Source organism: Pogoniulus pusillus, chromosome 9 (assembly GCF_015220805.1).
Source record: "Pogoniulus pusillus isolate bPogPus1 chromosome 9, bPogPus1.pri, whole genome shotgun sequence".
In the NCBI taxonomy this organism is placed as follows: Eukaryota; Metazoa; Chordata; class Aves; order Piciformes; family Lybiidae; genus Pogoniulus; species Pogoniulus pusillus.
Window position 1 is genome coordinate 15,907,684 of NC_087272.1, and position 12,329 is coordinate 15,920,012.

Here is a 12,329-nt window from a genome sequence, read left to right on the forward strand (position 1 = left end):
CCCAAGTCACAATGAACCTGGGACCTGCTTCTATGGTAGTTCAATTCACTGGATGGGTTATCTGCAAAAGCAGCATTTCATGACTGGTGGGCAGGTGTCCTGAGAGCAGAGCAGAGCTTCTGCCAGCATCATTAGCTAGCTTCAGAATTGAGTTCTGTGTATTCTGTTTGCTTTGTGTAGTAATATATAAAGCAGTCTTGCACATCAATATGCTGCCTTGTCCTTTTTCTTTTGTTTTTATTCCCCCTCTCTTAAGTTTTATTGTTTTAGTCACCGATGATTGCATGGTTTCTTTTAGCAATGTTCTGCCTGTGCCTTTGTTTCAACACAACAGGTCTGTTTTCAATATTTTCAGATTGTTCTTTGGCTGTTAGTCTCTGCATTTTTACTCTCTCTATATGTTATTACTCTGTGCTTTCTGGCTTCAGATTGTTTTGATCTTTCTTTAAAATCTTGAGGAATGCTTTGAAGTACTTTCTCTCCCTGCCTTCTGTCAGTTCCATTTAAGTGTTTCAGTGGTGGGTTATGTTTAATATACTAAAGAAATACACCCATCTACTACGAATGTCACCCTAAAATTCTCAAACTGCTTTTGCTTAAGCTAAAAGCAAACAAGCCTGTACAAGCATTGCAAGCTTCAAACTTAGAGCAAATAACTTTCCAAAGTTATAAACAATTAAAAAATGGATGTCTTGAATTTTTCTGTAGTGCCTCAGTGAGTGGTGCTCAGTAGTTTATAATACCATTTTTGGCTGAAAGAAAACTGAGCATATGCTATTTCTCTTTAAGACCCTAATGACAGTGGACTAACAGTTGTGAGTGCTCTTGGTGGTTAGCATTTGAGACCTTGGTTTGATTCTCATCCAGTGTACACACTCTAGGGTCTGTGTTTGCATGGTTTACAGCAGATCTGTAGTTATTTTAATATGCTGGGGAGACAAGCTACATGTTTAGTGGGATATTGGTGGTTAGAGTGGTTAAGAGTGAGGAACCAGAAGGAATACAACCAACAAAAAACTTGCTAGAGAATAAAAATCCAGTCTCTTAGATCTAGGACATACCAGGCAGGTTTTGAGAGCTGAAACCTGCTGCTGTGAATCAGGGTTAGCTGTTCTGCTTCTGAATGTGCATACATCACTGATCTGCCACAGTGGAACCCCAGCAATTAGGCATGCATACTGCATTATAAATTGCCTCTCTACAGCTAATCTGTATCCTTTCATACAAACTAGACCCCCAAGGCCTGCGGTGGAACTGACGGTTATTGTCAGCACACAGCACTTAGCACAGCAAACTGCTGCACAAATATATAACTAAACACTGTGAGACCTTTGCAGAGTAAGAAAATGTCCTTTTGGGGGTCTTCAGATTGAATTAGTGTTGAAGCTGAAGCTGGGCCAGTGGTTAGTTAATTGACTGAAATGGTCTGTAAAATGAAAGGAACTACTTCCCAACTCTTCTTTTTTTATAGATGTTAGTTACTTACTTTCCTTAATCTGCTTTCTTGCAGGCTCCCACCATGTTTTGCAAAAATTGAAAGTGTTCTTGTGGAGGATTTTTTTTTTTAAACCTTTTAGAACTTCGATTATTTAGGCTCCCTTCTCTGAATGGCTTTTTTCCTGTGTGATGTTCTTCCAGCTTTCTTGAATTTTGCTTAATCAGGCACTGGTATGGAGTAATCAGATGGACTGGAGACACACAACTTTCTAGTACAGTAGACTATCTTTCTGCCGTACTTTTCCACACCTGGTCAGTTGCCTTTGTGGCAGAAGGTTGTTGTGTGTCAGACCAGCCACCTCACTTGAGAAATGCAGGACTGCAGTTAGTAGCTTTTTCTGCAGATCCAACTCACTGCTGTTGGCTAGAGTTGGATTTCTCTGAGTGGTTTATGTTCACTGAGAATTTGTTTTCTAGTTCTCTTGAAAAATATTCCAGGATTGCTCCAAGAATTAAAATCTTCCATCTGCTGCTGTGCTCCTTTGCAGGCAGGCTGGTGAGTGGGAAAGTAAGCCACTGTATTTGGCCAGATGTGATTCTCTGCTGCTGTGCATACACAACATGCACAAATTCTGCTCTTTTTTTTTCCTCTAGGTTTAATGTTTTATAACCTATTATTTGACATTTGCCCTTACTTCTCAATTAAGTACTGTATAATCTGTATTCATCCTTCCTCCAACTCCTTTATCCTTTCTGTCTTTCCTTCTTTCATGTACAGTTATTTTGAGCTTTGTTCCCAGTTCTGTATCAAAGCTTTTCTGCTTCTGCTGTCATTGTAGTTTTCTTGCACAGACCCTCACCATCTGTTCCTTCCTGTTTGCACCCTTGTCTTAGGTTTGATTTTTAATTTTCTGGGTTTCTTTTCATTATCCTTATCTTTTATTTGTTGTCATGGGAATACTGACTGTGTCTTTTAAATAATGCACAGACCTGTGGTTTCATTTCATTTTGGAAATTTTTGATTGGGAAATCAGAATTAAACAAACAAAACCCCAAACAAACAAGATATTTACTTTCTTCTCCAACAGATTTTTAAGTCTGCAATAAAAGTTAATAAAAATCATCCTTTCACTGAGAGAGGAAGATCTTTTAATCTTCCAACCCTGTGGCACCTTTCATATTATGTAGGTCATAATCTGATAGATATCTGTAGTCCTCATTGTTTGTCTTTCATGCTTAAATACTGTTGAATATAGAGGACCAAGAAAAGAGTAAGATGCCATACTAGGAAACATGCTTCCAAGCTGGAAACTACCTTCTGTGCTTTTATTGCAATTCCCTGAGTGCTCCTGTGCTTCCATTTCAGAGAGCACAGAAACATTCCGGAACAACTTCATGAATATACAAAACCAGGAGGCATCACTTTTATGGCCTCTGTTGCAGAAAGCAATGGTTTATTCTTTGCACTAGGGGTATATGGGCCTAGAGGAGCTCCATGGCTTCTCCTCTGCGAGCTTAGCCCCAGAAAAACTCTGTACAGAGGCACTGAACGATGCATGCTCTGGTGTTTCTCTTCCCTCAGCTTCATGAACTCCAAACTGCATCCAAGTACTTATTCTCTTCTGAACTGATTATTTCTATTTAGTACACCATAATGTGGGGACTAGCACATAACATTTTTAAGAGTTTTGTGGAAAGCCCAGAAAGAGTACTGAGATGTTGGTGTACTTCAAGCCACATACTGAAACCCACACTGCCTCTGTGGTTGCTTGCACTGAGTCATGAGCAAACAGCTGGACATATTTTCCCCCAAATGATATATGCCTTACCCTTACTGTAATTTCCATGCACATTGAAGAAAAATGAAAACATTGTTTTTGAAAGGAGACCTTCTTGTCTGTATGTGTGCTCACACATGCATGAACACATCCAGGCAGTAAGCTCTGCCTGATACTTTGCATTTGCATTTAATACCTATTTATGAAAATAAGGACTGAATATGAGTTTAAAGAGAAATTGAGAAACGATTGCAGCCCCAAAACAGTTCTGTTTGCACTGTATGAATGTAGTTTTGATGTTTCTGCTGCACAAGAATATGAATTATATGGTACCATTATCAAGGATATGGATAGCAAAGAATGTCTAGGAGTGCTTTTCCACTCAGTGGGGTCCTCAGTGAGAAAGGGAATGTGGAAGTGGAGGCTCCATGTGAAGGTTTTGGTGACAGCCACCTTCATCTTCATAAGTAGTCTGATATACTAGTTTTCTACCTGACTGGTGTTAGGTAGAAACTTTAAGATTAATCTTTAACTAAGGTAGAAGAGTGAGGACTTTCAAAGTGTACTGTTGTTTTTTTTTAACTTTTTCATTGTTTTCAAATGCAGTTATTAGTTCCCAAACTGTATTTTATCAGATTTATTTATTGTATTTTATTCTCACTCATCTCATTTAATATTTCACGGTTATTTGGCTAATGCTGAGTATTGGGTCCCTGAGGGGTGAGTCATACATCCTGCTAAGACTGACTTTCCAAAGTGCCTTTGGAAAGCTTCCAACTGGACTGGAAGTGCCTGGTTCGAGATGAGTAGCAGGTTAATGGAGAGAGATGCCTTCTGGAATAATAAAAATGTGGAGGGAGTATTCATGACACTCTGTGAGATGTGACTTCTGTGAGATTCCTTGGTCTCAAACCAGAAGAAAGGGAACTCTGACATCTATCAGTGTTAGTGTCGCTCAGAAAAAGAGAGCTATGCTTTTACATGCCTATAGAGGCTTCCAATAGGCAAAAGGCCATGCCAATGGCATACCAGCCTGGGAACACTGGTATCAGCAACTGAATAAGTGCATCTGCTACAGCTTTTGTCATTGTTTCCATTGAATAAGGAGAGCTGGAAAAGGACCAAAGGAAATCATCTAATTCAAAGCCTCCATGTTATGGAGTCCTGTGCACAGAGATACCATATTATGGTATGAAATAGGAATCTGGTTCCGTGCTGAACGTGCAGTATGTATCAGTTATATGTGCCACAGCACTGAACATTTCTTAGACTTCAGACTGCTTCCTGTGATTCTTCTCTGTGGTTCAGAGCCTCAGTTTTGCATTTGGGTGTTTTTGTATTTGTTTTGTATTTGCTTTTATTGCACAAGTTATTAATATCAGTTCATTTTTTATAGTGTATATCCACCTCTTTATTTAAATGTATTTCTATGTATGCATGTTTTATATGTACATTTTATATCTATTACTGAAATAAGGTGATTCTGTTCTTTGTTTCCTTCATCAGTTTGCTGAAAGCACTCAGAAGAAAGAGGCTTTACAAAAAAGCATTGAGAAATCAAAAACAGGACGTGAAGACACTGTAAGTTGCTTTGTGTGGGAAAGGATTTCCTACCAGGAAATAGAGCTACAAGTATGCATAGCTTGTAAATAATAAAGTAATTGTTGGAAATCCATTAAGATTTCTAAGTACTGGAGATAAGAAAGGAGCAGAAAAAGAATCAGCTATTAGTTTATTTGGTAGTCAGTCATGCACTAATGCATAAAATATTGACGACTGGCTGCTTCAAAGCTGAGAAAATGTATGACTGCCTGAAGGCTGGTAATTTTCCAGGCTCTTTGAGATTTAAAGATAACTGTCAAATTTGCTAGGTTCTAGATGGTTAATGATTGCAGAACTACCAAATCTAGTAGCTGCCAACTTAGGTGTTGAGGGTTGTCTTGTTTTTTTTTTTTTCAGATCTTCTTTATAATCAAGGTTTCTATATTACAATTCTGAGCAGCCATGTGGGCTTGGTGCTCTTAGCATGCTGAAGCTGTTTAGGCTCCATATTTGCCATGCATCTGAAGTAACATACTAACTACAAATACATATTTAGGCTCCATATTTGCCAAAGATCTGAAGTAAATACTAGCTACAAATACATGATATAGTATGCTGAGTTGCTGATTTATTTTGAGATGCTTGGTTTAAAGTGGTTTAAACCTCCAATAAATGAATGTATGAACAAGTGGAATTGAATTTTGTAGAGAAGTGCCAAATCTTTCAGAAATACTCTGGGTTTGACTGTAATCAGAGAATCACAGGCAGGTTTTTCAAGCAGTTATGCTTGTCAGGTTTCCAGATGGCCTGTTTGAGACTTGGGCTCCTCTGCCATGTGGCCAGCCCCAGTTACAAGAAGCTCTTGATCTTAGAAATCCTGTTCTGGCTGATTCCTTAAGCATTTTGGTTGTGGATTATACATCAAGAAGTTTGAAATAATCTAGATCACGGTGGAGGTCTCTGAGCATCTGTCCTCCATCCCCTGGCATCAGGAAGCTTTTGATTTCCATTCTATGTTTTCAGAACATGCTGAATCTGTTAGCAAAAGCACAGGGAATATAGAAATTTGGAGTAAAAAAAACAAAAGCAAACGAAGAAAGACAAAACAAAATGCATAATACAAAATCCCCTAAACAAACAGAAAAACAGGCAAACCCCAAACCAAAGCAAAACAAATTAAAAAACCCAACAAACCCCACAACCAAAAAAAAACCCACAAAGAAACCTCCCACAAACCAAAGAAAAGCTTCCAAACACCTCAGACTGCAGGGCTGCTGTGGAGATTGTCATTGGCTAAAAAACCTGATGATTTACAAAGTCAAGCTATCTGGTATTTTTTAGGCTATCCAATGGGATAGGCTATCCAGCTGGAGAGCAGTCCTGTGGAGAGAGACCTGGGGGTCCTGGTGGATAACAAGTTGACCATGGCACAGCAATGTGCCCTTGTGGCCAAGAAGGCCAGTGGGATCCTGGGGTGTATTAGGAGGAGTGTGTCCAGCAGACCAAGGGAGGTTCTCCTCCCCCTCTACTCTGTCCTGGTGAGACCTCTTCTTGAATACTGTATTCAGTTTTGGGCTCCCCAGTTTAAGGGGACAGGGATCTGCTAGAGACGGTCCAGCAGAAGGCTATGAGGATGATTAGGGGACTGGAGGGCATGCCTTATGAGAGGCTGAGGGACCTGGAGCTTTTTAGTCTGGAGAAAAGAAGACAGAGAGGATTTGATAAATGTTTATAAGTATCTGAGGGCTGGCCAGGAGGGGGGGACACAGGCTCTGCTCACTTGCTCCCTGTGATAAGGAGCAATGAGTGTAAGCTGCAGCAAAAGAGGTTCTGCCTCAACACAAGGGGGAACTTCTTTACTGTAAGGGTCACAGAGCACTGGAATAGGCTTCCCAGAGAGGTCGTGGAGTCTCCTTCTCTGGAGACTTTCAAGGCCTGCCTGGATGTGTTCCTCTGTGATCTGTGTTAGATACTATTGTCCTGCTTTGGCAGGGGGGTTGGACTCAATGGTCTCCTTGGGTCCCTTCCAACCCCTAATATCCTGTGATCCTGTGAGTGCACTATCATGAGTTCTTTGAGTATCAGCCAGTTAGAGTGTTTGGCTCTAACTGCAGACTGAATTAGAAGTATGTGCTGAGTTGCCTATGGCGGAGCTCATGTTGAGTCAGTGTCTGCAGATCCTTACTGATAAATCAATCATTTGAAGTCCATGTTGTACACTCTCTCAGCAAAGACTACCATGTCATAAATATCTATTTTTGAGACCACTGGTCTTAACCATTGTGGAAAAAAAGGAGAATAAGAAATTCAGATGGTGTTTGTACACAGCACCCCTATATGTGGAAGTGCGAATGGAAGGTTTTTCTGTCTTCAATCACAAGCCTAGCACTCCTGAATATCGTTTGAACCTCTAAGCCAAACAACTGAGAGACCTGTTTGGAGTTTGCCAAACCACATTGCATTCAAAAGTGATAGAAAAGTGTTCTTTTGTTTGTCTGTTTTTTTTCCCTTTCGTTTTGTATCATTTAGTGTCACTGAGAGTTTTGTCTGTGCACAAATGTTCCTCTGGTTCATTGGCAGAAAGCAGCGGCAAAAACAACTTTTAATTTTACATCTTTTTTTTAATGTCTTGAAAAATGTTCTGTGCAATAATTACTGATTTTTTTTGTTTGTTTTGGGTTTATTTTTATATCTCCTGACACACTCTGAATCCTTAGACGGAACGTGCAGCACTAGTAGAAGAACTTGCTGCTCTTCGGCAGAAAAAGGAGCAGCTGAAGGCAGAAATAGACAAATACAGGGAATGCGATCCAGACGTCGTTGAAGAAATGCGTACGTAGCTTATTGTTTCATGTGAACTTTCTCCTGGATTCATAGCAGGATTCTTCTTCCTAGAGCCATTAATTCTTGAGCTTCTAAGTGTGCTGGACCCTAGAATGTGTGTAGCAAGAGTAGTCTCTGGCTCCCATTTACTTTCAGTTCCATGGTGGCAAAACAAGATTATCTTTCGACTTACTTTGTCTTGTCTGTTTCATTAAAGGATTTCATTAGAGATGCTTAATTGTCACTTACATGTAAGTGAGGTATTACACTGCTGAGTTACTGTTTGCATTGTCTCTGATATGCTGAGGTTTGGTTGAAGTTTCTAATTCTAGTGGAATATGAGGAGAGATGAGTGATTTTAATACCAATACAGAACTGGGCACTGAAATGTACTTAATGTTCTTATCCTTAGAATGACAAATGTAAAGCATGCCTGAAATGTTATTGAATTTTCTTTACTCCAATTTTTCCATTTTATTTATTGGGCTTTGACATTGCTACCCAAACACCATTGCCTATTCAGTTCCTGTAATGTCAAAATGCCATGGCAGAGTAATGAGGCACAGGCCTTTTTCTGAGATCTCTGAATGAATCTTTCTTAATTTTCTAACAAAGTCCTCAGCTTTAAAAATGTGCCGAGAGAAGGCCAGGAACATAAACAAAGTTGGAAGAATCCCTTAAAATTGTACAGATATTATTTATTTTGAGGGGCTGTGACATTTTTTGTCAGCTGTGTTATCTTTCCTCAAGGATGTAAGCAGATTTGAGACCTGGAGTTACTGTGCTGTAAATCCCTCACTGGGTACTCTCCTGAGGATGAGTAACAAGACACATTCCAGCTGTAAAAATGAATGAGATTAGGCAGATACAGCAGAGGGATTCGTAGTGCCAGGTATTTTTACTGCTGAGATTCCATGTAGTTAAGTTCTACACCAAATGATTTGAAGAACCTCTCTTTTGAGGCAGACACAGTCAGCATGTTCCTAAATACTGGGCACAAGGCAACAAATCATAGCTTGAATGTTAGGACAAACTGCCTCAGCCAGAGATTAACACTTTGAAAAGAGGGGAAAGGGAAAAAATGGTAATTGTTGTTATTTAAGTTATGCCTTTCTCTGTTATTATTGTTGGGGGTTTTGTTTGTTTTGTTTTTGCTGGGAGTGCGTGTAAGCTCCACATGAGCTTCTGCAATGGAGACATGAGCATTTAGGAATTCAGTGAGGGTAGCCTCTTTGGGCTACCTTCAGCACAGTACTGCTTCAAACATTGTTTGTCTGCTTCATTGCATTTCATCAGCTGTCGTTGCCCTGGCAGTGCAGGTTGTTGCTGGCAGTATATAAATGAATAAATGGTGATGTCAGGTTTTGGGACTTAACGTCTTTGTCAAAGCTGAATGGAAATTTACAGGCTGTAAGGGAAAGAGAGGAAAAATATTTTAAAAATAAGTAGATGGAGATCTTTTCTTATTCCAGAGTGCAGGGAAGTGCATAGGCAAAACAAGATGCAGGAACTTACATTTTAAGTAAGAAGGCAGTAGGTAATCTCAGGCAGTGGAAGGTGTTCAGCCAGACATGAATGTTACTGCCACTTAAAATAATGCTGTAATTCGAGTTACTGGTTCACAGATGTTAAAGCATTCATGTGATAAGATTTTTGTACTAGATGTGCAATTCAGGTAACACGATCCTTGTGATTGTTTTTGATTCAACCACTGGAGCAGATTATTAACTATAAATTATTTTAATGTTGGGTAGGAAATCAAAGATGGGTGTTACATTACATGACTGCACTCTTTCTAAGAGTTGGCTTGTTCAATAGAATACATTTTGTAATGGACAGTTGCCACTTTCTACATTTGGGGGTTTTCCCCTTCTTCCATAATGAGTTCAGCCTGTAAGAAAATCTTTCTGATGCTTAATATAAACTTTCACTTGATTTCCCTTCTTTCCATATCCTAGAGCTGTCTTGATTTTTTTGTTGTGGTATTTTAGGGATGTATCAAATTGTCATCTGATTTCAGTGACCTTTAATTTTGGTGAGTGCTTTGCTATGCCTTTTTAATTGTTTTTTTCCCTCAAAGGAGTACTGCAGAAACAAACCTGTTGTATAGCAATGAGCCTCATTAAGTTGCCTATGTGCTACTTCTAGGGTCAAAACAAAGTTTGGATGATTCATGGCAGCTGATCACTCAGCTAAAAGCTAAACATCTGTCTTGCTTCCTGAGGCCTGTGGTGGGAAAGTCATGTAGCTATGTAGTTAAATACACTGTAGTGCTTATTCACAAGGGGCAGATCAGAATGCTAAAAATACTGGGTTTTGCTGACTTCACTGCTTGTCCTTTTAATAGCAGTAACAAATGTTTTGCTCTGTGTTTTGATGTAATTTTCTTGGCTTTTGTAGTAGTGTAAGTATAAGCTCTAATGTCTTCCTAATTCTGTAGAATTTAAACACAGAATTTCAGTATTTGTATGTAACATCTGACTACACTAAATAGAGGAAACAGAATACAGTGACTGACCACTAGAGGAAGCTACATAATAGTCTGGTCTTGTGGAGATAATTCCATCTTACAGGTAGGATATTGTGAAAAACATGTCTAGAATTGCAAAATATATGGATCTCTTTTTACCAACCACTGCAGTTCTGTGGTTGTTGCAGCTTGTCTTTGATGCTCAGAAATGTTCAAATCATCTTGTGTGAGTTAAGACTCAGTAATATATTCTTCCTTGACATTAAAGGCAGTAAAACTGACAACAGTCATCTGAAGTTAAAAAAAAACCAACAAAACAACCAACCACCCCCAAAGGACCAAAGAAAAAGGTTTCTGGGATTTTGTACTTCTCTGTTGAACTTGTAATTCTTATTCAGCTGGTGTGGGACAGCTTCTCAGCTTTGAGGCAGATTTTTTTTTTTGGCTGGAGAATATGCTCATGGCAAAGCAGATATTGTGGAAAGGAGATCCTCTAGTTACTCCAAATGAAAGGCTTGTAGAACATAATATGGATGTATGCAAAGTTGGATACATGTGATGCTGCTAGAGTCCCTAAAGATTACCATAGAGGACTAAGGCATTGAGAACACAAACTTGAAACAGGCTGCGAAAACAAGTTCCATGTAATATCAAGATTAACCTGCTGCATAAGTGTAATTTAATTAAAAATTAGCAAGATTAATCTCTTTCTGCCCACCAGAGAGACTTTAGGGAACTAATGAAATTTTCTGCCAGTTTACAGGGAAGTTTGTCTGGCAGTCTAAGTGGATAAACAGTAAGAATTTGGCTTTGAGTTGTTGGCCAGCTTCTGACTGGAAGCTGATAAACGTTTCCAGTGTTCACTGCAAGATAAACAATTTTAGATTTTCAAACCTTTCTTTCTTCCACTGCAGTTAGAAAGATATTGGTTTATACTATATTAAGCACTATTTGGTCTAAGCTGTTTTTTTTTCCTTAGTAGCCATTCTTTTGTTACTTTGTGCCTTGGCATAGGACTCCAGTCTCAGAAGCCGTTACATACTGACTGAAGGAAGTGACTTCCACGGGGATGACTGCTAATATTTATGGGGCTGGTCTTAGATGTTGCCAATCAGCATTCTCATGCTATTTTTAGACTGTCTATTTACTGGCATGTTTTTATGTCTTAGGCTTTTACCTTTAAAACAATGAGCTGAACGTGTCCAGACAGTGTATTCTCAAAAATTTGCAAACTGCCAGATACAAGGTGTGTAATGTAGCAGGTTTTGGTGCCAACTATTTCACTTCTGCTCTTTTTGGTTTTTTATCCTGTACCAAGAACTGTATGTGGTTCAAATGGTCAGGATTTCAAACCACAAATATCCAAATGGTTATCCCTTTGTATCTCTGAAAGTGTGATCTCGGAGGCATCGCTACCAGTCCAGTTCAGAGTTAGATAATGATCTAAAACTAATACTGATTTAGTTGGGGCAATGAATGAGGCAGGAATTATAAAATATGTAGTTCATTTTATTTCTGGGAAGCCTCACCCACAACTATATACAAATTAGTTAAATTTGGGTTCTAATTCAGTTGGGAAAATCGTCACAAGGATGCTTATGGACAGTTCATTCATTTAAGAGAGTAAGAAATTTGGAAAAGTTTAGCCACAAAATGGCTTTGCCCCACTTACAGATAGGCAGCCTGGAGCCCTAGGGAAAGTCTGTGCTACTCACTGTGGTGGAGTAGAAGTTTCAAGATAGTCCCTGGCTCCTTTGTGGCGGTGTTGGAGCTGCTCAGCCATTGAGTTTGGGATTTGAGGTGGGGGGTTTTGTTTCTTTGTTCTCTTCATGTTTTTGGTGGATACACCCAGCTACTATGTTCTGTTACATTGAAATCAATTTGAAAGTGTGTTATGCATACATACATACTTAACGTTACAAAAACTTAGTACCAAATGTTGGATTCTTTGGGGACTTTCTTGCTAATTCTGAGAGTAGTCCCTGTTCACAAATGGTAAATGAAGTTGAGATTTGACTACCCTGGCTAATGGAGAGGCTTTAAAATGAGTTGCATCAGTTTTACTCAAAAGGCATCAAAACACTGATAATTTACAAAATTATATGATGGGTTTTCATTTATATTTTGCAGCGAAGACTCTCGCTCAGAAACATATCAGAGGGATTATTTAAACTAAAGAGCCTTGTCAGTGCTTTCAGTTAATGAATTATTAAGTAGGTATTTTTATAAATGTAATGATTCACTTAGAAAAGTGAATGTCTACAAATATAACTGCAAGC

General features: G+C 39.0%; 1 protein-coding gene across 1 annotated transcript in view; it reads left to right on the forward strand.

Moving 5' to 3' along the window:
* The window catches only part of MND1 (meiotic nuclear divisions 1), a 43,115-nt gene that overhangs the window by 14,342 nt on the left and 16,444 nt on the right, over positions 1-12,329 (forward strand). The window contains exons 5-6 of the mRNA XM_064148682.1: positions 4,722-4,796; positions 7,475-7,589. Coding sequence (XP_064004752.1) covers positions 4,722-4,796; positions 7,475-7,589 — 190 coding nt within the window. The remainder of the gene's footprint in view (positions 1-4,721; positions 4,797-7,474; positions 7,590-12,329) is intronic.